The following is a 26,097-nucleotide window of genomic DNA, read 5'->3' on the forward strand; positions in this document are numbered from 1 at the left end:
ACTCAGATTCTCGCACCATATGTGCGACTTTTTAGGGGTGCAGATGGTCCAGATTTCTTTTCATGCAAGACGAGCTACTGAACATAGAGCTCAAGTGGTGGAAAATTTCCTTGACACTGAAGGTATCCAACAACTGCCGTGACCAGCACGATCAACGGATTTAAATACGATCGAACATGTGCGGGCATCCCACATTTCGCTGGGATCGCGGAAGAGAACATGCGGTGGTTTTTCGGATGCTGAAAAGGGAAAGTAGTTTTGATATTTTTACCGTATTCTTCGATAATTAGCATACTACATTGTGTTCTAAAAAGCTATTAAATAGGCGTAGTAGCGTTCGTTAGCTTATTTTTTAAATTTAACTAGTGATTGTTGTAAGTTACGACTTACCGTTTTACCGGTGTTGGCGCTAATATCGCTGAACTTCCCGCCGTCTGTGCAGGTAGCAGATTGGTATCGTCACCGTCCTCCCCACACCGGGTGGAAAAGGCCCGGGTTTGAATCCCGTCGATGATGCGAGGAACTTTAATGGGATTTTTACACTCCGTGGCTGAGTTAGTCGGTCTCAGGCGCAGATAGCAAGGTTTTTTCCTCTCAGAAACTGGGGTTTTTTTCGTTCAGCAAAACAGGCAAATCGACCAGAGAACAATACAATTTACAGACAATAAATAAACAGGTATATGTAAGAAATTACATTGTTGTAGTTCATAGTAACGTATATCCGTATATTTCAAACTGATAGCGTAAGGCATAACGAAAACTAGAGAGCATAATAAGAACTGTACATTAGAAATCCGCTAGATTAGTATAGTATTACATATTAATCAATAAAATTTCATTTTTAATTAAATTGTATTTAAACGGATATCATGACCCAGACTGGAGCTGCGAAGCAACGAAGGCACTAATGACCTTAAGAGTAAGAGATCTGCAGATTTACTCAACAAGTACAGGTCAATGTTGCAAAAAAGTCGTGAGTTAGGGTTAAATTTGAAAGTGTCTGCAATTCTGACCAGACACGATAGGAGGGAGTATATGATGAGAGCTTTGTCGATCAATTCGGCCCTGGAGAGACTGTGCAAGGTTCAAGGGGTAGAATTTTTCTCAGTCTGGACTGTGCTTGTTAACAGGAGAGACTGCCTCTACAGGGATGGGATACACTTAAATAGAAAGGGTGCAAGAATATTTGCTGATGCTATCGAGGCAGTCTGAGGTGGGTCGGAAAACTGATAGCTTGGGGGGGATGCATAGACTAAAAGGTTAAAAGTAGCCACAGGCAGAGGTGGAAGTGATTCTTGCACTGCTTTTATTGGAATGAGCAGCAGCCCAGAAAGCAAGCTGCTTGGAGTCGTGAAACAAGTAAATACATGGACTGTGTTAGGGTAACTAAGAGTAGGAACAGGTGCATGTATATTTGCATATACACCAATGCTAGAAGTACAGGCTGGCCTCGATTAACTCGTCCCGCGAGCGCATCGCGCAAAACGGAAACGCGTTAATCGAATATCATAACCAATAGGAAAAATTATAATTGGTCCTTGACCTTCTGGAATATCCATAAAAAAATTTAAAAATACCTTTTAAATAACTTTTTAACTGTACACAATGTAAAAGATAATGAAAATAATTATGGAATTAAATGTTTATTGCATAAAACAGCGGTTCCCAAACTGCGCGCCTCGGAATATTTTAAATTTTCGAGGGAAACAGAGCGATACACGACATCTGTCGGACACCGCGCAAACTACTATCGCAAAACGGAAACGCGTTAATCGAATATCATAACCAATAGGAAAAATTATAATTGGTCCTTGACCTTCTGGAATATCCATAAAAAAATTTAAAAATACCTTTTAAATAACTTTTTAACTGTACACAATGTAAAAGATAATGAAAATAATTATGGAATTAAATGTTTATTGCATAAAACAGCGGTTCCCAAACTGCGCGCCTCGGAATATTTTAAATTTTCGAGGGAAACAGAGCGATACACGACATCTGTCGGACACCGCGCAAACTACTATCTCGAAGTAGTTCACAGTTTCAGCATTTCTTATTAAGTTGTTTGGACCTAACTACTAAACGAAACTGTTAGGTATTTCTTTTGGTCTGGGTGCGCCTTGAAAAAATTTACTGAGACACTAAGGGTGCCGTGAACCGAGAAAGTTTGGGAACCTCTGACATAAAATACACAATGAAGAAATGACTGTTGCGAAAATATTTGAACAGTGTTGGCTTTCTCTTTTCATCAATCAATTTCCGATAGCCGACAACAATCTCTCTGGGCCCTGGCGAAATAAATATCGCAGAAAATCTCAAACCTTTTGTTTGAATTTCTCTGCGATACGAAAGATTTCATCTAATTCTTTTACCGTTATCTCCTTCGCGGTAACATTTTCATCTGGCTCTTTTAAAATTTTGAATTTTTATGCAAGTGTGCATTGACTTTATTAGCAGGAGACAAACAAGTAACACATCTTCTTCCAATGGTTGATGGAACACACCGAGGTGGGCAGAAGGCAAACGTTTGTTTATTGACCGCACGACTCGCAGTAAGCTTAACGCGCGATTCAAATCTTTTTCAACTATCGCATAAAAAAAAAAAAAAAATCGCGTTAACTGGAAATTTGCATCGTGTAAAGTGAAAAGTGGTATAATTTTTCAAATAGCGTTAACTGAAAATCGTGTTAATCGAACTCGCGTTATGCGAGGCCTGGCTGTATAGTAAATAAATTTCATGAATTTAAAGTGCTGATCAAGGCAACAAAGGCAGATAATTGTTGGGATATCACAGACATGGTGTCACACAGATATAAGCAGTGCAGAATTGGAATCTGGGGGAGTACAATGTATATAGAGAAAGCACAGATAGGGTAGGAAGGGGGGGTTATGCTGTTAGTTAAGAAACAAAATCTAAGTAAGTGCATCCAGTTGATATTGGTGGACAGTGTAATTTTGAGGCAGTTTGGTGTGACAAAGCATTGGGAAAGGGAAAATGATAGTAGGTGTATGTTATAGGCTTAACGAATCTGATGAGTACAATGAACAATTGTGCAGAGAAAGAGAGTGGGCCAGTAAATCAGAATGTCTTGTAATGGGGGATTTTAACTTTCCAGATAGTGACTGGAACTTGTGGGTTTCTCACTCACACGCTAGCAAGACTTTTGTGGATTTATTGAAGGATTGTTTTCTACAGCAACTTTTTCAAAAAGCAACCAGAGGAAGTAATACTCTTGACCTCATTATCAGCAATGATTATTCATGCATTAAGAATCTGCAGATAAAGGAACCACTAGGTGGCAGTGATCACAGTGTCCTGATGTGGGATTTACTCAAAGATATAACTACCATCAGTGGTAAAGGGAAGGGCTTTTGCTTTTGTAAAGGTGACTACAGTGGTCTCAGAGAGTTTTTAAATTCTGTACGGTGGGATCAACTGATGATGTTACCAACATTGAATTTTAAATGGGAATCCTTCAGGGACTTGATCTCGGATGCTACTAGGCTTTACACACCAACTAAGAAATACTGTTCAAGGATTAGGCCTAAATGGATGTCAGTTGAACTACTGAGACTTGTGGCAGAGAAGAAAAATGCATCAGATGTATGTAAATCATTAGGCGACACAGAAGCTTATGGTAGATATAAACAGCAAAGAGTTCTTTACTTATGTAAACTCTAGAAGGAAAGGGATGAATCAGATTGGTCCACTTAACATTGATGGTTCAACTATTGATCCTGCTCAAGTAGCTGATAAACTGAATGAGTATTTTGATCTACATTCACACAGTTATTCAATTTATTTAAGGAGGGGAATGCCAGAAGTTTATCAAACTCTAACAGGGAGATAAGTGATTTTGTAATAACTGAGTGCAAAGTGGAAGAGAAATTTGGAAGTTAAACATTAAAAAGGCTCCTGGGGCAGGTAGAATCTAATCAATTATATTGATGGAGGTAGCAAGGGAAGTAAGCAATCCCTTAGCCATAATTATGAAAGCTTCCTTGAACTCAGGAGAGGTCTCGATAGACTGGATATGGGAGACGACAGAGAGTGGTAGTCAATGGACATGCTCTTCGTTGACTAATGTTATTAGTGGAGTTTCCCAGGGTTTGGTGCTGGGCCCATTGTTGTTTTCTGTATTTATCATTGATATTGATGATTGTATATATCATGCTTAATTTTCAAATTTGCAGATGATACAAAGGCTGTTAACGAAAGTAAAGACAATATGCTAGTTGGGCAAATGGGCTGAGAAGTGGCAACTGAAGTTTGACGTTGACAAATGCAAAGTACTGCATACTGCATATGGGTAGCAGTAACCCATGAGAAACATACCAACTGTGTTGTTCTGCACTCAGTCAACTGGAGAATGAAAAAGACCTGGGGGTAATTGTGCAGTCAGATATGAAGTTCTCTGAGCAGTGCAGACGGGCTACCAGAGGAGGTCATGGAGTTTTGTCAATGATAAAAAAAAAGGAATTTTGCTAGCAGGAACAAGGAGGTGATTATCCCATTGTACAAGGAAATGATCAGGCCACATCTTGAATACTGTGTACAGGGCTGGATGCCTCATTTTAGGAAGGATGTAGAGCTGCTGAAACGAGTAGAGAGATGGGGAACAAGATTGGTGAGGGGACCAAAGTGGTGCTCTTACCAAGATAGGCTTAAGTTCTGCAAATTGCAGCACCTGGACTAAGCACATGCGAGGTGATCTGATTGAGGTGTATAAGGCCTTGAACGGGTTGAGCAAGCTGAATGCTCATCAGAATCTCCCTCTTGCTCAGATTAAGAACCTGAAGGGCCATAGATTCAAACTGAAGAAAGACAGTTGTAGAATTGTTGTGCGGAAATTTGCCTTTAGCCAGCGGGTAGCTGATTGCTGGAACAGACTTCCATCTGTTGTTGTGGAAGTTGGTAGCTTAAATAAATTTAAGGCTCTGCTGGATAAGCATTTGGAGCGAATAGATGAGTGAAATGGGAGTTTTGTTTTGCTGATGCTTCATCAGCTTGCTTTTTTGCATCGTACGCCACTGCTAATGCTAATGCTAATCTTTTGTAATTTAAATTCATGTCCCTTTTGTCATCTGAGAAAGAATAAAGACATCACCAACATTTAGTTTATTCAACTCTTTTTGTTGTTGATGATGTTGTAGGGTTTTAGGAGCATGTTGCTCCGTGTATAATGCCTATATATTGCGTTTGTTCTGTAGTCGATTTTCTGTTTGCTTGATGAATAACTCGAGTTTCCAGAAGAAAAAAAATCATGCTACCCTTGCCTGAGACCGACTAACTCAGTCACGTTGTGAAAAAGGCACATAAAAATTGTTCCCGTTATCAATGGATCTCAAACTCAGGTCTGTTCCACCTGGTGTGGGGAGGGCGGCGATCGTACTAACTGTGCTACCCACGCGGGCTTAACTTTTTTAAAGTCAAATTCACTTTCATTAGTTCATTAATTTACAGACAAAATAAATATATGGGTAGATGTAATCATTTACGGGGGACTCTAAGATCATAATTATTTTATTTATTTTTTCCACGGATTGCATTTTACAGAACCACTATTCTACCTTGTTAAGAATATCGTTTTGTACTCTCAACTAATATTGTTGATCTTTCCTTCATTTTTCCCACCAGATCTCTCTTTTCTAACATAAGGTTTCCAAGCCTGCATGAGTTATTAGAGATGTGACCTAATCATTGCCTTATACGATTGATGATCACCTCTTCGTTCCTGCTGGAGACGTTCCTGCATATTACTGAGAGAGCCGCATGGGCTGTTCTAGCAGCCTGTCTCCACCGCTCAGAGAAATTCATGCTGGCATATATAATTATCCATAAGTTTTTTTCTCTATCAAATAACTTGGGTTTGGTGTTATCCAAAGGGTACATTATTCTGGGATTACTTCCAGAGGCAGACTGTGTCAAAAATTCTTACCGAGGAAAATAAATACAATACATCAGAGCTCAAAGTGTAATATTGAAAATCACACCGGCCTCGACCTCCAGCACACCGGGGTTTCTCCGGTAAGTCTTATGGCCAGTCTGCCCCTGATTACTGCTACCCATATGCAGCACATTTATCAATATTAAGCCACAACTGCCATTTTTCAGCATATCTGCTCAGTTTATCTAGATCCTCTTGAAGTACGAGTCCCGTAGCATATTCACATTAGTCTTTAACCACTGTGTTAACCCTTGTATCAATAGAAAACTTACATTATTAATACTGATGTATCATTAATTATCATCGATAAATATTAAAAGAAGTAAGAAACCGAACTGCATCTCATCAGGGTACCCACTCATAATCCATGACCATTTATTCGTATAACCACACTGTCTCCTACCACTCAACCATCCTTTCATCCACAGCAATAACTTTCTCATAATGTGCATTGCTCATTTGTACGACAATCTCTACATATGGGCCCTCGCGATTAGCACAGTTGGTAGGATTGCCGTCCTCCCCACAAGGGTGGAAAAGATCTTGAATTCGAATCCCGTCGATGACAGAGGAATGTTTGTGGCCTTTTTCACAATGTGGCTGAGTTAATGGGTCTCAGACGAGGGCGGCATGGTTCCCCTCCACCGAAACTCGGGTTTTTCGTCCAGCAAACAGAAAATTGACCTCAGAACACACGCAATTTACAGACAATACACGGAGCAACACGTCTTTGGTTGCCGATGTTCCTAAAAACCCAACCAACAACAACCCAACATATGGAGTTATCAAAGATTTTACTGAAAGCTAAGTACATATATGACGTCAAAATTATTTTTCTGAATTCTGTTCTTTCTTACTGCTTTATAGTAGTTAATCAAGATGGACAGACGTAATCTTCCATTAAGAAATCCAAGCTGTGACTGCCTTTAACTCCATTCCAATCAACATGAGTTTGCATTATAGTTTTAACTAATGATTCCATTATTTTCTCTGGTACAAAGTTCAACAAATAGGTCTGAAATTCCCCACTTCACCTTCTGAAGCATCCTTGTGAATAGGAGCTACAGTTGCAACTCGCTAATATGGAGTGATTTTTCCCGATTCAAGGATACTCTTAGTATTATAGCTTAACGTTTTATTATCTCTTTTACCCAAAAATTTCCTCACGTCATTGACGGTATTCGAACCCTGGCCTTTCGACTTGCTGCGGGGACAACGAAGATTATAACCACTATACTACAGCGCAGAAAATATTACTAAATAGATTCCATCAATTCCAGGTTGTGAATTTAGTGCAAAGTTTGTCCACAATCTGAACACGATCATGACTGGCATAACTGTTCCTTTTAGTGTAAAGGTGTTAGTTGTCAGACGGCACTAGGGGTTCCCCCATCTCCGCGTAGTATACACTGTCTTGAGAAACAGAACACTGTTGAAGCCAGAGATTTAAAAGTGTGTGGATATTGTATATGTGTTGTGTATCGTTGTTCATCTGGCCATTTAGCCGCTAGACCCCTGTTGGGACCGAACGTTGCCCTCACTTGGCCTTGTGGAGGCAGACCAGGTACACCAGTATTTTTATTTTATTTCACTCTGGTAGGACTGCCACGTAGTTTCCTGAGATTTCAGTGGCTAGGGCATAAAAAAAAAAAAAAAAAAAAGAGAGAGAGAGAGAGAGAGGCGCTAGAATCTAATCAGGCCGAAAAAAGGTCGATATATGCAGTTTGAATTTGGATATTTTTAATTTTACATTGCGTGGGGCATTCGCTAGCAAAGGTAGAGTGGGGGGAGACTCAAGACTGGGGGGTAAAGTTAGAAGGAAAAACGGGAGGGACGGAAAACCGTCCCCTCCCCCAGAGAAAGGGAAAGACAAGAGCCCGGATCAGAACGCCAATATAGCGTGTTGGCAGCAAGGCTGTAGTGTCTGATCTGTGAAGTCCAGTTTAGCGAGGCACCAATTCCAGAGTCTGTCGTAGGTCTGTAGCCATCCAGGTGATCAGGGAGATAGCTAGTGCCAATTCGTCGTCTCTTGTCCAGGGTTCTCTCTCTTTGTTCACGGTATTGAGACAATAAGTCAGTTTCTAGTGTCCAGTTCTATGAGTCCGTTGTCTATTTCAATTTGTCAATCACTCCTGGGACACAAGGTCCTGTACGTTGTCTTAGTTATTTGGTTTTTTTAGGAGCATTAGCAACTAAGGCCATATTGCTCCGGGACATGCGGTGGTCATTCCCTGACCTTTCCGCATCCTCCGTATTTGGTGGTGACGGGCTGTCCGTTGTCTGTTTCAGTGTGGTCGAGTATGATGTTAGCGCTGTTCATTGGTAGTCAATCAGAGGAGGCTGTCACTTTGCTGCTCCTCTCTTTGTGAATATCTTGTTTCCTGGGTTGGGGTAGGATGGAGTACTGAATCAGTACTACAGAGTCAGGTGAGAGTCTTGTCTGTTTTCCGAGGGATTATGTCGGTTGTAGATATATCCTTCTTCGGGTAAAGAGGTCCTGTGCACATTGCGTTAAGGCTTTGTAGTTGTCCTCACTTTCCAGGAGGTAATATTCTTGGTTTTGTTGTACGAAGAGAAGTCTAGTGATGATGCAGCATCGTAGATCCTCGTAGAGAGTGAAGTGGTGCATGAGATGCTCCCAAGTCTCTGGCTGTCCACAATGGCAGAGAAGGGCATCACTTAGTCCAAGTGTCGAGAGTTTTCCTCTCATTGCTCCGTGTCCTTTAGTAAGTAGGATATCAGGGGTCCCGAAGAAATCCAAGTTGGGCTTTTGGAAAAGACCTTTTGGATGTCCGGAATAAATCTTCTGGTGACCTCTGCTTTCGTTGATCCTGCCCAGCAGATCTGCCAGACCCTCTGCAGGTTGGCAAGGAGGCGTTCTTTTAGAGATTGATGTCATTCGTCGGGTCAGTTGTAAAGTCAAGGCAGGTGGATTTTCTGATTTGGATAGTTGATAGAGTAGCCCACAGCGGATGATCTCCAGATCAAGGAGGAGGTTTCCTACAAGAATCTGGAAGGCGTGGGTGCTTACAGTTGCAGCATGCTCTGGAGATTGTGTGGAGGATAGATCATTGGATGGATTCTAGCTTTCTTTTGTTGACAGTAGTCACTGCATTGCAGAACCAGACACTGAAGCATATGTGATTGTCGGCAGGAAGATGATTTTGTAGAAGAGGGCGAGAGTTCTCTTCTTCAGTCCCCAGTCACGGCAAGTTATCCTTGAGACCACGGCCGAATATTTCATGATCTTACTTTGCAGGTATACGGGCTGGGGTGTAAATGAGCGATTACTGTCTAGCACTATGCCAAGGTATTTGAGCTCCTTGGCAAGTTTGACTGTGGTTCCTTCTAGTGCTTGCAGCTCAATATGGTCTAAGTAGCTATTGTTTGTTTATGATTCTGGCCACATCAGCGACTTAGGCCATATTGCGCCGTATATATTATGTCTGTAAATTGCGTGCGATCAGTGATCGATTTGCCTGTTTCCTGGACGAAAGAACTTGAGACCAACTAATTTGCATCTACATTCACATATGAGGAATTCTTTATAAAGGGATGCCAGACATTTATCAAGCTCTAACAGGAAACTAAATGATTCTGTGATAACTGAGAGGAAAGTAGAAGAGAAATTGTTGAAGTTAAACATAAGAAAGGCATCTGGGATGGGTGGAATCTATCCAGTTCTATTAAGGGAAGCAACGAGAGACGTAAGCAAGCCCTTAGTCATAATTATGAGAACAACCTTGGATTTAGGGGTAGTCCCCACAGACTGAAGTTGTGTGAATGTATTCTCAATTCACAAATGGGATCAAAGAATGACACGAGTAATTACAGACCTGTTAGTTTAACTTCTGTTAAACTAACAGGTCGGTACATAATAACATCACTGGTAAAAGAAGTAATGCAGTATCATCTAGACAAGGCCGCAATTATACTTCAACCACACTATGAGTTTTAGGGTCTTGTTTGACCAATTTGATTGATTACTAAGATGTGATCACAAAAAAAAAATGGAGGAAAAAATTAATTTTGATATCATATTTCAGGAAAACTTTTGATAGTGTTGCACATGGAACACTACAGTACAAATTGGAGCAGCATGGCATTAACGGCAAACTGCTATAGATTGTTAAGTGGGAGAAGACACAGAGTGGTAATCAATGGACACTGCTCTTCATGGACTAATGTTATTAGTGGAACCTCTGGACTAATGAGTTTCCATGGCTACAAATATTGTCACCTGGATATCGCTTTAAAGCGAGTTGTACGTGTTAGCACTTCCGTTCAGGTGATATATGGACATTTAACAGAAGGAAAAAGAGGGAATACCTGTGATCCAGATATTATCAATAATTCACAATGTAGAATGATCTATGCAGTACAAAGCACTGCACTAAGGACTGGAGACCACATTTTAGGAAAGATGTTGAGCTGCTGGAACGAGTACAGAGAAGAGCAACAAGATTGGTGGGGGGAAAGAACAAAGGGTTGCTCTTACCAAGAAAGGCTTAAATTCTGCAAATTGCAGCATCTGGGGACTAGGCACCTGCGAGGTAATCTGATTGAGGTGTATAAGGCCTTGAATGGGTTGAGCAGGCTCAATTCTGATGGGATTCTAACATCAACAGATACTTGTTGATGTTTGACTTGAATTTCTGTAGATAGCAATTTTCAGAAAATACATGTGAAGGAAGAAAACAGATGTAGAAAGGATAAAAGGAAGAGGAAAAGTTGGTTCTGAGTTAGGAGCTGGACAGTGAATAGATTCCGGCTGGTTGTATCTTGTTTCAACTGGTTTGGATGAGAGTTGGGAGGGAATTACAGAATGAAAACAGAAGATGCCAGTTCAAGTATATTAGAAGCATTTAATACCAAGTGTATTTAAATATATATTAATTAATAAAAAATATGTACAATTATCAAGTACATTTGTACTTGATAATTTCAGAACAAGTGCATTTGCACTTGTTCTGAAAAAGGAAGTGGGTGAAATTGATGAAATATTTTAAGGGGGGTATGGGGTATAAAAATTTGGGAACCTCTGGACTAATGAGTTTCCATGGCTACAAATACCGTCACCAGGATATCGCTTTAAAGTGAGTTGTACATGTTGGCATTTCCGTTCAAGTGATATGGACGTTTAAGAGAAGGGAAAAGAGAGAGAATACCTGTGATCCAGATATTATCAATAATTCACAATGTAGAAAGGTCTATGCAGTACAATTAGGCGGCAAGGAAGGCCCATTGAAGGTGGGGCCCAGCATCTGAGCAACCACAGGCATTGTCGGCTGTTCGAGGACGACTGTAGTGAAGTGTGGCAGGAATGGTCCAAAGAGGGACACAACCATCCAAAGTGCAGGGACGGGAAGCCCACCACTGGTTGTAGCTGAGGTGAATGACGGCTGGCAGATGCTGTCTGGGAAAGCAGATGGCTCATAATGTCTCAATTGACAGTAGACTACAACCAAGGAGCACGGAGCACAAAGAAAAGTTTCGAAACACATCATCCAGTGGACGCGCTTGCCAATAGGCCTATGGAGTAGGCGACCTGTTAATATGCGTGTGTTGACTGACTGTCATTGACAGCTCCCTCTGTAGCAGGCATTGCAGCGCCGTTCCTGGACATTGTTCATCCTAATTGAACATACCCTCGTTCCTAGGTGCTACTTCGGCATTTTTTCGGACCGATTTTTGCTATACATGGTGACCGAGCATCTAGATAGCATTGGAGCCTACGAACAAGACAACGTCCCGTGTCAAAGGGCCTGCACCGCGTAGGAGTGGTTCGAGAATCATGTTCAAGCACTTCGTATGCTCCCCTGGCCGCCAAAATTTGCCATTGAACATTTCTGAGATGCGGTGGAACCCAGCATCTGCGGTCGACGCAAGAACCTGAGATCTGGGTTCCTTCTGTCCATCTAGTCCAAGATAGCTGACAACATTTTTCGTGCAATCGATGACATGCGGGTGCAAGCAGTTATCACTGCGAAAGGCGACTCAACACGCTATTAGGTAGGTGGTCATAATGCTTTTGCTCATGAGTGTATTTTATCTGCTGTGCTTTTATATCTATTCCTGACACAGAGATGATGTATATGATTCGTTTTTGACCAATTCCGAGTGTGTCTCCGTTTTTAGCAATACAGTGTATGATTATTTACACGTGTAAATAATCTTCACTTATTATATGATGATGGTGCAATATTGCTGAAAGTTATTTTTTGTACGTAAAATGTGCAATAAGTATAATGGATAATTCAATTATCCAGAGTTCAGATACTTTATAACGCTAAACGTTTGAAAGCTCCATTTTTATAAATAGGGTCGAAAATACTCAAACCTTTTGATTAAAATGTTTACGTATCGAAGACAGTAATATTTTTTCCTTGATTGTTCTTTAGATTAAAGCTTAGGTCGTTAAAGGATTTTTTTTTCTTTTGGAAGATACAAAATATAAAATGTATTTAAAGTTTTTTTCAACTTCTTTAATTTGAAACAAAAATCTCAATCACTCTTACATTTAGAATAATGAATTTGAATAATGGGACTGCAATGAAACTAGATTAGTCTGCTCAATGATATGGATTTGTTTGTTTTTCGACTTTATGGCGCAAGGGCAGAAGGGCACTAATATGCTTTTCTTATGAGGCCAGCAAGGTTATTTCTAATTAGCTAAAATGTCGAGCACTTAGAGGCCTAAAAATGACCTTTCTTGGATAGATAGGAGCAGGTGCATGCGTGACTAATGTTACAAATAAATTATTCAGAATGCCATAAAGGTGCACAAGAATATCAATCGGGGATTCACCCTTTGAGTGTAGTTTTGCCCGATTGATTCTGAAGTAACACCGCACGCGTAATGCATTTCCAAACCATAAAATTACATTTTGGGTAATCCCACGTCAGTGTTAGCCAATGGAGTTCAGTTCAGTTATAGCCGACGAGAGCGGTTGTAGGACCAGTTCAATGGCCCAAAGATCAATCGTCATTCTTTGGCTCGATACAGTCATACAAGCTTCATTCGTCTTTACCAGACACATTTATGAAATGATTATGAACTTCCCATTTTGGAAATCTTTATTTCAGTGTCTCTCGCGCTTTTCTTTATTGTCCTGTACTTGTCTGTACTGCATACTTTGCTTCGATCGGAGCTGTGCACTTTTACATAATGAATGACAGTTACTGCCTGGGCGTCCTTTCCATTCATTCGTTGAGGTCTGCAGTACTACCTATAATTTTCAGCGAAATCTTACTTCATTCGGTTTCCCCATCATCTTGTTATAATATCCGATTTCACTGTAATTACCGGGGCTCTTTGGGTGCCGCTCTTCATTTTTTTTCCCCCTTCTGCTTAGCGACTTTCACATCCAGGTATTCTTTGTACGTCCAATATTCACGGAGCTCTCTTCAAGGATTGCTTTCTTTTTTTTATATTTTTGCTGAATTCTCATCTTCGCACAGAGGATCGAAGAAGTGTCAACCACACAAGAGAAAACTCTATGGCAACCTTCCACGAAACTGGACAAATTAAAAATGTCTTCTCTTAAGTCAAGGGTGTCCGCGGTCCATTCCTTCGCATTGTGCGGTCTACTGCCATATAGAGAGCAATAAGTGTGAGCCCCCAGTAACAAATTATAAATTCTGTTTCGAAAAATGATAATCAGCGGTAAGGAACTGTACTTGCGGTCCGCGATCTTCAGCATTTTATCTGTTTTGGTCCGTACGTAAAAACGTTGGACGTCCTTCGCTATAATAGCACAAAATAGATGTAAAGGAATCAACTGGGATGAACCTACATCATATACACGTAAGTAGTGAGACGTTTTTCAAAGTCTGATAGACTTTGAAAAACGTCTTATCGTGAATGCATGTTTAGCGGGACCCATCTCGAAGGTTTTTTTTATGACTGGAAAGAAAGCAAGCGGACTGTCCACATTTAAAAGGCATAAATGTGGCAGAAAAACAATACTTCAAGAGTGAAGCTGTCGTACTCTAAAAAGGACCGTACAGAAAATCAATATCAATTAATCCTTTGGACAAGAACACAATCATTACCATATTCAAGCAGTCACGCGGGCACGAATCGCGATCAACTCAAATGTGTATGCTACCCACTTATCTACGTTAAACTTTACTTGGGTACCATTCTGTATTTTCGCTTTTTGCTCTTGCCTGTGCATCGCGCAGAACAGTCTTCCTCACTTCATCATCTTTTACGATTTTCATCATTTTATTATTCTTAACTTTTTGTGAATTTCATTACTTTATTATTCTCAAATTTTCAGCCACCCGAGCTAAAAAGTTGAAGGAAACCATTTTTTCATCGAATTCGTCTGTGCCAACAGTTGCAAAACGTTGGGAGTTAACAAACCGTACATCTGTGTTGAATACTGCATAACTGTACAAATCTGGTGTTCCATATGCATATAAGTATAATTTGATTGAAGAAACCTTTAAGAATTGCTCCATTGCAATTCAATGTCTTTCAAACGAATGACAAGTGGCGAACAGAAGAAATGTGATTAATGAAAAAAGTTTTCCGAATTTCATTTTAGCGAGGGCTGTACTATATAACTAACAATATCCTGTAGTTCCTTTACTTATTTTAGTAATAGCATGTATCCTGATGGGTGGATTCACATCAGGTAATTCGCGTTATTTCAAGTTACATTTATTATATTTCTTACCCATAATACATTGTAATCTTTCTAATGGAGCTTTTATAAAAACTTATTTCTGTTTACTTACGTTAAGGCTTCGAAGAAAACGCAACCAGCTGCCCAAATATCCATCTTGTAGCTGTAGTAGCCATTGGTCAGAAGGCACTCTGGTGGACGATACCTGAAACAAATGAAAATTTATTTCGTTTGAAATTCGTCAAACTGATTAATACTGCAAAGTGCTTATTAATCATCAAGTGCAATGCAATCCGCGACAATCTATTTAGTACATGGCCTTTCTTTGAAACATTCTTTCAGATTGTTTAATACATTAAATTATCCTTTATTAGACACATCCAGTATTTTCATTCAGTGAACAGCTCTTCAGTAAAGGCAGCAGCATGTTTTCGTGCCACGCGATATATAGCAGGTGGACGGATAAGTACGGAAGCTCTATATGCGCAACTCAGTACAATAATGGGCAAGACGAAATATTTACGTAACAGTGAACGTGGCATGGTAGCCGACGCCAGCTGAACCAATATAAGCATCTCGGAAACTGGTCCATAACAAATAACATTCAACCAAAAGCGATCCTGTGGTTGCCAACAGCTCGTCGATACCAAAGGCCAATGGAGGCTGACAAGACTTGCGGAACAACAGAAAGGCTAGTAATAAGTCAAATAATAACCCAGCAAAACAACTGTAACCAAAGAGTCATTTGAGAATGCACAACCCGTCGTACCTTGTTACGGATTCGATACTGCAACCGAATCAAACGGGGTTCCATTCCTGTCAACAACAAACAAGAAGGTACAATTACAGCAGGCTCAGGAATCAACACCGGGCAGTGGAGGATTGTAAAAAAAAATTACTGATTTTATGAATCCTGATGATTCCCGCTGTTTCAAGATGGTGGGATCACCACAGAGTGAAAACATCATGGTTTCAACTGTGCAGGCCGATGGTAGCTGTGTAATAGTGTGGGGTATATTTTCGTGAGCCCCCCATGATACCAGTGAAGCAATATTTTGATACTACAGGTTATTGTTTCCAACCGGGCGCATTCCTTCATGGCTGCAGTTGGAAGAACCCATTCGCAGTATCCACCCCCGAATGAGTTCTTTCACCATGTGCCACAAGGCAAGGTTTGTACAAAACTGGTTCCAGGAACATGAAAACGAATCAAGCCTACTGCAATGTCATCCCTAATTACCAGATATAAATCCAACCGAGCACCTGTGGGATGAGATGGAACGAGTTCTCCAGAGTAAAAAAAAAAAACTATTATATTAGGGTCACTTAAAAAGTCACTTCAACTACCCATATGTATTTTGTCTGTAAATTGTGTGTGTTCTCTAGTCGATTTGCCTGCTTTGCTGGACGAAAAACCAGTTTTTCTGGGGAAAAAAATCTGGCTATCTACGCCTGAGACCGACTAACTCAGCCATGGAGTGAAAAAAGCCCATAACAGTTCCTTGCGTCCTCTCCGGTGTGGGGAGGACGGTGACGATACCACTGTGGCACCTGCGCAGACTTTCTGGAGTAGAGATCCGCAACTATCCAATTTGTCCATCTATGGAAAGCAGATGATTGAGCAGGGCACAAAACCCTTGTGGCACGCATTACACATCTCATTAAGTCTATGCCGGAACGAATTCAGGCGGCTCTGACGGAAAAAAGGAAACTTGCTCAGTATTAGGTACACAACCGCCTAAAATTTTGGAATCACGTTTAATTTTTCTTAATTTTCATGTTTTTGTTAAAATAGGCCCAACTTGTTTACCAATTATTATTAAAATATTTCCATTATATATAAAAATAAAAAAAAAACTGAAATAATATTTACGAAATTTATAGAATATTCCAAAAAAGGGGAAGACCCCTAAATGCTGTAAATGTAGATCATTGTTGATTATTCTAAAATCTAGAAAGTGGTAGTAGTCTTTCAATATTATAGAAGACTGTAGCTGATTCTGGAGTTTTCAGAATAATATAAATTGAGAAGGAACAGCTGTAACCGATAAAATCGAGTTCCAATCATTCAGAAAGAATGTTCGGTGTAAGTTTTGTGTGTTCCATGATAAATAAGGCAAAAATATGGATAAATGTGGGTGGGCACGTGATTCGACATGGTGGTTTGCTTATGGATGCAATGGAGGGAACTGTGGAGAGAAAACGCCCTAAGGGTAGACTAAAAAAGACCTTCATCGGGACGTTGCTGGATGAAGTACCACTTCAAAACTTTGAGGATCTAAAACAAACGGCAGAGGTGAGACAAAGATGGCGACAGCTCGTCAGAGGAACTGAGCAGTCAAAAGACTGAATTACTGATGATGATCATCATAACTCTGTACAAATAAAGTTATTCCATGAGAAGTAAGTTCTAAACTTCTAATCCCATCAAATTCACGAGAAATTTTTCATGGGCATTTTTGACAATGTGGCTGAATTAGTTGGTCTCAGGCGAGGATAGAAAGATTTTTTCTTCCGCTAAAACCCTACAACAACGAACCAAAACATTATGACCACCTACATAATGGAGTGTTGGGCCACCTTTCACCGTGATAACCGCTTGCATCTGGTGGGACATCGAGTCCACGAGACGAGGAAGGTGTCCTCAGGTATCCTGGACCAGCTGGACATAATAATATTTTTGGGATGCGATAGAACATTTGTCGATGTCGGGGGAGGGGCACACGAAATGCTAGGATATGATCCTCGAACAATTCCTTCAAAATGAGGGCCTTGCGACCTGGGCGTTGACTTGTTGACCACGATGACCACGATGTACAGCCAACCCCTGTTCCAAACCAATGCAGAGTTAAGATGCTGGAGGTGAGAGAGTTTCGTCCAACCGTGCAGGCTGATTGCAGCTGTTCACCTGCTCGCCGTCGAATACACACCCGTCCATCGACATGATGGAGCTGGAACCTTGATTCATCAGACCAGGAGATTCTTTCAAAGTCGACAAATGTCTAGAAACCGTGCTCCTGTGCCCACTCTTACGTGCTGGCTGGTGTCGATCGGTCAACAAGGGCACATAAACTGGTTGCCTGCTCGGCAGAACTATCCGCAAGGGCATCCGCTGGATGGTGAGCTCGGAAACGTTTCTCTGTGAGCCCTGGTTACAGTCTGCCGTTAATTGAGGGATCGTCAGTTGTCTAGGACAGCACGTGCCAAATGCTGTTACCTCGACTGTCAATCAGTGGTGAACTGTACAGCATATATGGTGCCAGGTACTATATGTGCTGTCACTATATATGCTGCACCAATCGGTGATGTCACTTCTAGGCGCTATGGGATGCATCCATTCGTGGAGACTTTTGACTCATGAATGATGTATTTTTTCTGTAAATTGCGTGTATTCTCCGGCCGGTTTGCAGGACCAAAAACCTTCCGAGACTGCCTAATTCTGCAATGCTAAAATAAACTCATAAAAATTCCTCACCTCATTCACAGGGCTCGAACTCGCCTTTTCTACCCCGGAGGTGGGAGGGCGGTAGTTCGAATAAAGGATCGAAATGGAAAAATTTACAAACGGAATTCTCATTAAGAAAAAATGGTTTTTAATAATCAAGTATGTAAATGACATTACTGATGCTTGTAACGAATTGGAACGGTGTTCTAGTTACCAGTCCATTCCAGCCCTGGTTCGAATCCCGTCTCGAGAGGTATAACCTTTATCAGCTTTTATTTATTTATTATTTTTTTTACAATATGGCAAAGTTAGTGATACGCCTGTAACGAACTGGAACGGTGTCCTGGTTACCAGCCCTGGTTCGAATCCCATCTCTAAAGGTAGAACTTTACCGGAAATTACAATTTTTCCTTCAGCTTAGACGAAAAATCGTAGTTTCCGGGAAATAAAACCACACACACGGTTTCCGATTCATTTGATATTATTTAAAGATTGGCGATCCACAATGGTTGGCTAATTCAATTATTTTAATCTATAAATAAAAATACGAACAGATAAAATACTTTCATCCAAATATCTAATTTAATTTGGAGGTCATCTCTAGAAATTCTATTTGGCAACATACGATAATATCGAAATGAAAGATAAAAAAAGGAACTCAACAGATTAAGAGTATTGAACATTGGTGGCTGTTGGAAGACTTTTATTTTAATCCCTACAGCAAGTAACTCAATCAGAAGACAAGAACTAAAGTAGCTGTATATAATTCTCTCTGAACCCTGATCTTTAAATGACATCTACAACCATCCATCGTGTCCATGACACACGAAATTGAAATCCTGAAATTTTTATTTGACTAAAAGCAGAAATTGAATATCGGTGCACCAAGAAGACGTCACCATTGCGCGAAAGTTGTTAGAAATGATAAAAAGTGCTAAAAATAGTTTGTATGGCCACTAAAAATAATTTTAGTGGACTCAGTTGCCTTCTTGGTACTAATCCCAAACATCCAACTAAATTAACAGCTTAAAGAACTCATTAGCAGCCATCTTTTTCTAAAAGTGCCTATTGTGATCTCTAATGGCAGTCAAAAAACCCTTAAATGGCAACGGATAATCGTGGTTTAGAAAGTCAAGACACTGAACGATCAATATCAACGAAGGAGATAAAAAGAAGGGCCGGTTAATTGATATTCTTAGTCGGTTCCCCCCCCCCCAACTACTGAGAGTATAATAACATACTTTGCCTTAGAAAACATCTCAAATGACTGAGACGTTTTTAAAAAACTCCTTTATTACCTGGCTGATGAGGGGAACTCCTCTTAGAAATTGCTGAATTAGTATCTCGTGCTAGAAGATACAATGTTTTCTTTTCCGGGATATTTAGAGGCCATTTTGTTCCCGTTATCAATTTTGCATTTCCCAAGAAAATTCATTAGGGATTCTTAACTGAAAGAGGTGTCGGTCCTTTCAAAAAGGGGCAAAATACGACACAGTGGAGATAAACAGAATATTGTAACAGAATACTTGCACCAACTTACCATCGGGTGGAGATGTATTCCGTGAAAGGCGGGCGGGTGTATATTCCTCGGCAACTGCCAAAATCTGCCAGTTTCAACAAATTATCCTGAAAAATAGAACAGTTCTCAGCCTGCTTCCAAAAATAAAATGATCAAGTTAGTTAAAATATACTTAGTGTGTTACATTTCAGGCAAGTTAGATTTTAATTCTTAAATTAATTGTATTTTTTTTTTGTGATTTACAGAAGTAAAACGTAAATAACTAATTAATCTATTACTAATTAATTACTGATTAACTAATATACATAAAAGTAATTGTTTTTTCTTCGCTGCAGACCACCCAACGTAAAATTTAATACTCATACCACGTTTTCAGGCTCCGTGACTTAATAAACAATCGTAAAAATGTCAACACTTTCGTAATACAGTTTACTTATTTCTTCCTGGACTTTAATAATAATTGAAATTATAATAATTGCCGGATTTATAATGAAATAATCATCAGATTATTTGAATGTTTGAAAATTAAAATAATAATTAAAGGGTCACTTACCCGTATTAGAAGGTTCTCCGGCTTGATATCCCTATGAAAAATCCCATGTCTGTAATGTAAAAATAATGAACTAAATTCTCAAAAAATACTACTGTTTTTATGACTATTTTATTAAAAAGCTATTTAATTCAATTCCTAGAATTTTAAAGAAAAATCAAACTTAACAGTTAAGTGCGTCCACCCTCTCAACCCATCCATATTAGCGACATTTTTTTTTTTTTCACTAGTATCGTAGTTCATGTTGCCTTATGTGTAGCTCTATGCATTATTAGGTGTTTGCTATTCATACTCCGTGCCGCTGTTTAGAAAGGTTCACGGCTGATTTACATGTATTGCGGGCTGAAAATCCCAGAATTACTAAAGGGGGGGACTTTGCTCCCTCCTCCTGAGATCGGTTAAATACAACCTCGACTGAAGAGAACTTTAGAAATTCTTCGGCAAAAATAGCTCAGGATTATTAACTCGCAATGCAATCAAATAAAAGAATACACAAACTAGGCCCGGCCCTATACTCCATAGTGAATATGTACTGCTATTTTAAGGTCATTTCTTGGAAAACTACATCGGGACCGGACAGCAGTTTAGATATTAGACACGACCGCATTGAAATACCAAAGGTTAAAATATATTATAGGCATTTTCATCCCATAAATTTAAAAAAAAAAATTTTAAAAATACAGCTTTAAACGTACGAAAATTATAACTCATCTTTGCTGTGAACGTAATCCAAAGCCTTTATACTCGCCCGCAATGAAACTAGAGACCATAATAAGGAGTGTAAAGGGCATCAAACAAAATATGAAGTACGCAGCCATTGTCGTATCACGTCAAGATGAATCTGATAAAAGAGAGAGATCGAAAGGAACCTCATTAGAATGTTGGGCGAGCACGACACTGATATTACAGATACGCCACAAATTGGTAATACGTTTTTTTGCGCAACAGCCCACCAGCTAAACTGAACCTAAGGTGGAATAATCGGTTTCGAAGCCCACTCGCGCAATGTCTACCGATCAATAGAACACTACCACCTTAAAATACCACTGATGATTTCCAACAAGCGGAATTTATCAAAAATAATTTTGAAAGGTAATCGAATTAAATATTGTTAATGATTTTCTCACAATTAAAGAGAAAAGAATTTCAAAACACCATCTTAGAAAAGAATTTCAAACACCATCTTTATCTCCATCCTTCGTTTTTGGTCCTAGTGGGTAACTTTTGGTAGAGTCGCCGTCCTCCATACATCGGGTGAAAATACCCGGGTTCGAGTCCTCGATGACGTGAGGACTCGAATTTTCTAGTGACTTAGACCGACTAACTCAGCCACGAAAGTGGCTGAGTTAGTCGGTCTAAGGCGAAGGAAGTGTAGTTTTTTCTCCCGGAAACTCGGGCTTTTCATTCAGCAAACCGACCATAGGACGCAAATTACGGACAATATACAAGGGGCAATATGGCCCTAGTTGCTGATGCTTCTAAAACTCTACTACAGTAGCAGCCTTAGTTTTTATATTAAGTGCGTGTAACTCGAGATACCGATAACTCGAATTTTCCCTGGAAAATGATATACATGTATATTCATGTTGATGGTGGCTCCTAGGCTTCCAACCATCTGCACCTGTGTATTCCGTAATTGATGTAAAACTTCTAAAAAGGGTCTGAAGAAAAGTGTAAAATGCAATGATGTTAGTAGAGTAATATGTTGTACTTGTTAGTCAGGCCTCTTCGCCACCAGGTAGCAGTCACCATATGGGCAAATACTCCTTGGTACCCGACCCTGTCACGAAGAGTCGAGCCTGAATCTACTATTCTGTCTGCGTGACTAACACACTATACCGCAACCACCACATGAAGTGCAAGCCTTCCCGCTCCTAGGTGGCCCAACCTGGAAGCTAGCAAAAAATAAAAAAATAAAAATAAATAAAATAATAAAATATATATATATAATAAAATTAAATTAAATTAATAAATAATAAAAATAAAATAAAGTAAATAAATATATAAAAATAAAATAGAATAAAGTAAATAAATAATAAAGATATAATAATAAAAATAAAAAAATCATAAAAACTGATACACAGATAATATACACTGAGTGATTACTGAATTGTGACCACCCCTATGAAAACTGAATGCGACCCGTTAACCACGTGCAGTACGAGAGTGCGGAGTTAGTCGACCTACATAGCATAGATAAGGTGTTAGTGGTTCAGTAGGTAGTGAAATTCCGACCGTGATGGTAAAAGAAAGGAAGGGTTTATCGGATTTTGATAAAGGACAGATTGTGGGTGCTCGACGAGCTGGTGCCTCGATTTCCCAAACGGCTGAACTGGTGGGGTGTTCGAGAGCCGCCGTAGTTAAAGTGTACCAGGACTGGCGTTAAAATGGTCAAACAACGACCCGACGGCAAAACTGCAACGGTCAGCGAAAGTCTGATGTTAGAGGTGAGGGCGGGGTCCGACGACCCGTACAGGGGAACAGGAGCAGCACCGTTGAAGAGTTGACTACCCAATACAGCATGGGCCAACCCGGAACAATAGCACTACCATGCGTCGCTCGCACGTATGGGTTATACCAGCAGATGACCCCTACGGCATCCTCTCCTAACAAGGTTCATCTGCGTAAAAGACTGGCCTGGTGCAAAGAGCATGCAAGTTGGGCGTTAGAAGACTGGAAGAAGGTGTGCTGGTCGGATGAGTCGCGTTATTTACTCCACACCGTGGATGGTCGTGTAAGGATTTGGCGTCAGCAACATGAGGGTCTTGAGCCATCATGCATGGTATGAAAAGTGCAGGCCGGTGGAGGCGGTTGTATGGTGTGGGGCATGTTTCACTGGCAGGAACTTGGACCTCTAATGCATGGGGAACAACGTATCAGTGGTCTCCGCTATCGTCACCTGCTTACTGACTGTGTACACCCCGCTATGTTACACTTTTTCCCGAATGGCGATGGTGTCTTCTAAGATGACAATGGACGAGCCATCGGGCACTTGTTGTGCAGGAATGGTTTCAGGAACACAGTTCTGACTTCCAGCATATCGATTGGTCCCCGAACTCCCTCAATATCAATCCCATAGAGCACTTGTGGGATACACCAATCACCTCCATTCCTGCATTGCTGACCGCATTACACACAGGTTGGCCATACCTCCCGACAGCTTGTTGAATGAATGCCATGTCGGATAGCTGCTGTACTGAGGGCAAAAGGAGGACCTACGAAGTATTAGGTAGGTGGTCATAATTCAGTGTAATGGTGTCTTATGACCTTTGTAGACCGAGCTGAAATTGTTAACAACTCCAGTACGGGGCCGGACTAAGATATTGTCGCACCCCAGACAAAAAGATTATTTCGGTGCCCATTGCATATCTTAGGAATCTGCGTAAGGGTCGCGATCCCGAGCTCTAATCGTCACAGAGTTTTTTCGGCGTCCCTGTAAGAATGTCGCCTAGGATGACTGCCCTGTTAGCTCGTACCTTAATCTGGCACTGCTCCAGTATACACTGTTGTTCAAAAGTTAAGAGAACGTTGATCCCTTTGGATTACAGATACCAAGAAAACTATGTATTTAAAGGAATTTTATAAAACTGTTATACAGACTTTGAAGAGAAACATGCTTCTAATTTAATTAACTGTAATCATAATTAATGACCACCGGCAATTCAGGCGCCAGTTGTGCAATCTATCATTCATTTCATGGGAAATATGAAAACAACAATGTCAAAGCTGATGATAAAAAAAAAATATATATATATATATATATATATATATATATTATAATCCATCCATTTACTTAAACATAAGGTTTAGCCCTACACAGTCGGAAGACAAGGGCGTGATACATATTAAAATGGATCCATCTCTACAAGATTTACATAAGCATTCAAGAAATTATTTAACTGAAGAAATTTAATGCTCCTTGACAAGTGATAGATAAAAATATGCATAATTAATTACAGATATGTCAATACTTATGACTACTTGTACTTGTTATTCTTTATAAACGTATTTAGAAATTCAGGCTGGGATTGCATACGGCTTTACAAAGAGACAAGAAGGTATATCCTAGCACAGATCATTTCTTCTGAAGATGCAAAGCATGAGTATGCTGCAGCATACCTACTGGAAGTTATACGGCTACGGCAGTCCACAATGGAAGTCTCGTGCGTCCTTGTTCTCGGTCCACCACTTTCGGAATCTAATAATACTTGAAATCGTGGTGCATCTACGATTTCCTGTGATCAGTTTGCTGGCAGATGGCGATTTTTTGCTAAAATCTGTATTTTCTTACTAAGTTAGACTGAGGCTGGGGTTGGATTGTGAACGGTTGCTCATTTAAACGGTTGTCCAAAGTCAGGATCCAGTATCTGCTAAGCAGTGTTTGTGGAGCCCAATGGAGGCATATAAAAGAGGCATCTTTGGATGTATTGTATCATTAGTCTAGGGTTCTTTGCCCCCACTAGGTCTTGCATAATCGCCACATGGCTGCATACGCCTTGGCTTTTATGTAATAAAAGGTCTTCCAAAGGTTAAACCTTTGTTCCACGTAAGGCCCTGTTCTGTGTGGGAGGAAACTTTCTTCACTAGAGTGCTGCCTATTCGGTTTTCAACGTTGTTTTCCGCCCTCGTGGGTAGCATAGTTGGTAGAATCGCCGTCCTCCCGACACCTGGTGGAAAACACCTGAGTTCGAGTTCCATCGATGACGTGAGGAACGTTATGGGCCTTTTTCTCAACATGACTGAGTTAGTCGGTCTCAGGCAATGGTACTATGGTTTTTTCTCTCGGGAATTCGGTTTTTCGTCCAGCAAAACAGAAAACCGACCATAGAACACACGAAATTTAGAAATAACTGCTATATCAGAAAGAGGGATCTGTTCCTATTTGTTGCAGATGCTTCAAGTACTTTGTTTAAAAAACTTCTCAGATTTTCTTTTCCTGTTGTTGTTGTCGTAGGATTTTAGGCTTATTAGCAACTTAGGTCATTTTGAGCCGTATATAATATATCTATAAATTACGTCTGTTGTGTTATCGATATTTTATTTGATGGACGAAAAACCACGTTACCCACGCTTGAGACCAACTCAGCCATAATGTGAAAAAGACCCATAAAAATTGCTCGTGTCATTTATGGGATTCGAACTCGGGTTTTTTTCTACCGGTTGTGTGGTGGTCTGTGATAATACCAACTGTGCTACCCAAGAGGGCACAGATTTTTGCAATGGGATTTTCGACACTGCTGACGTAATTAGGGTTGAAATTCTGATACAAGCATTATTCTTGAAAAATAATAACCTTTCCTCTTGGGAAAGGTTACGTAAACTAATTATTATTTCAAACTACTCAATAGCTACTTACCTATGAATGTGGTCCAAAGATTTGAGCAGCTGGTTCATGTAATTCTTCACTCTGAATTCTGGAAGAGGTCGTTTGCGTGCTGGAAAAAAATAAACAAAATACACCGATTACTATTCCACGTAAGCAGAACTAAAGTCTAAGGCAAGCATGGAATCAATTAAGGTCGTTTATAATAATCGCCCAGTCAACTAAGGCCATGAGGCGTCATCAGGGTTGGCTCAAGAATCTTGTCAAGACGGGAGGAATTTTTATCACTCTGGCTGAGTTACTCGGCATCTCGGACGAGGGCTGCACTGTTTTCGCTCAAGAACTCAGGATTTTATATCAGAAAAAAAAAAAAAGAAAACAGACCATAAAATGCGCAATTTATAGATATTATACACTGACACGTCATTGCCTTAACTGCTTCGAGGGGGAAATAAAAAAACCAAACAATCAGCGCATAGTAAAAAGGAATTTATTTTGTAAGGATGGAACTCACTTGAATATGTGAGGTTCAAGTGTCTTTTATGATGCCACAGCGTAGAGTTGAGGGTTCAGGAGAACCTGATGGGGGGGGGGGATTTCGGATTCTTTAATAAACTACATGACAGCTGTTTATTTCAACACGTTAGAGAAGACAACGGGACCAAATATCGTCGAT

At 40.2% G+C, this 26,097-nt stretch overlaps 1 protein-coding gene across 1 annotated transcript in view; it reads right to left on the reverse strand.

Moving 5' to 3' along the window:
• Window positions 1-26,097, reverse strand: part of LOC150085066 (uncharacterized) — a 94,930-nt gene that overhangs the window by 49,254 nt on the left and 19,579 nt on the right. The window contains exons 5-8 of the mRNA XM_090376453.1: window positions 25,455-25,533; window positions 20,102-20,150; window positions 19,570-19,655; window positions 14,697-14,789 (exon numbers count right to left, since the gene is read on the reverse strand). Coding sequence (XP_090232579.1) covers window positions 14,697-14,789; window positions 19,570-19,655; window positions 20,102-20,150; window positions 25,455-25,533 — 307 coding nt within the window. The remainder of the gene's footprint in view (window positions 1-14,696; window positions 14,790-19,569; window positions 19,656-20,101; window positions 20,151-25,454; window positions 25,534-26,097) is intronic.

This window comes from Mastigoproctus giganteus, chromosome 6 (genome assembly GCF_048544385.1).
Source record: "Mastigoproctus giganteus isolate SK-2022 chromosome 6, ASM4854438v1, whole genome shotgun sequence".
NCBI classification, from domain to species: domain Eukaryota; kingdom Metazoa; phylum Arthropoda; class Arachnida; order Uropygi; family Thelyphonidae; genus Mastigoproctus; species Mastigoproctus giganteus.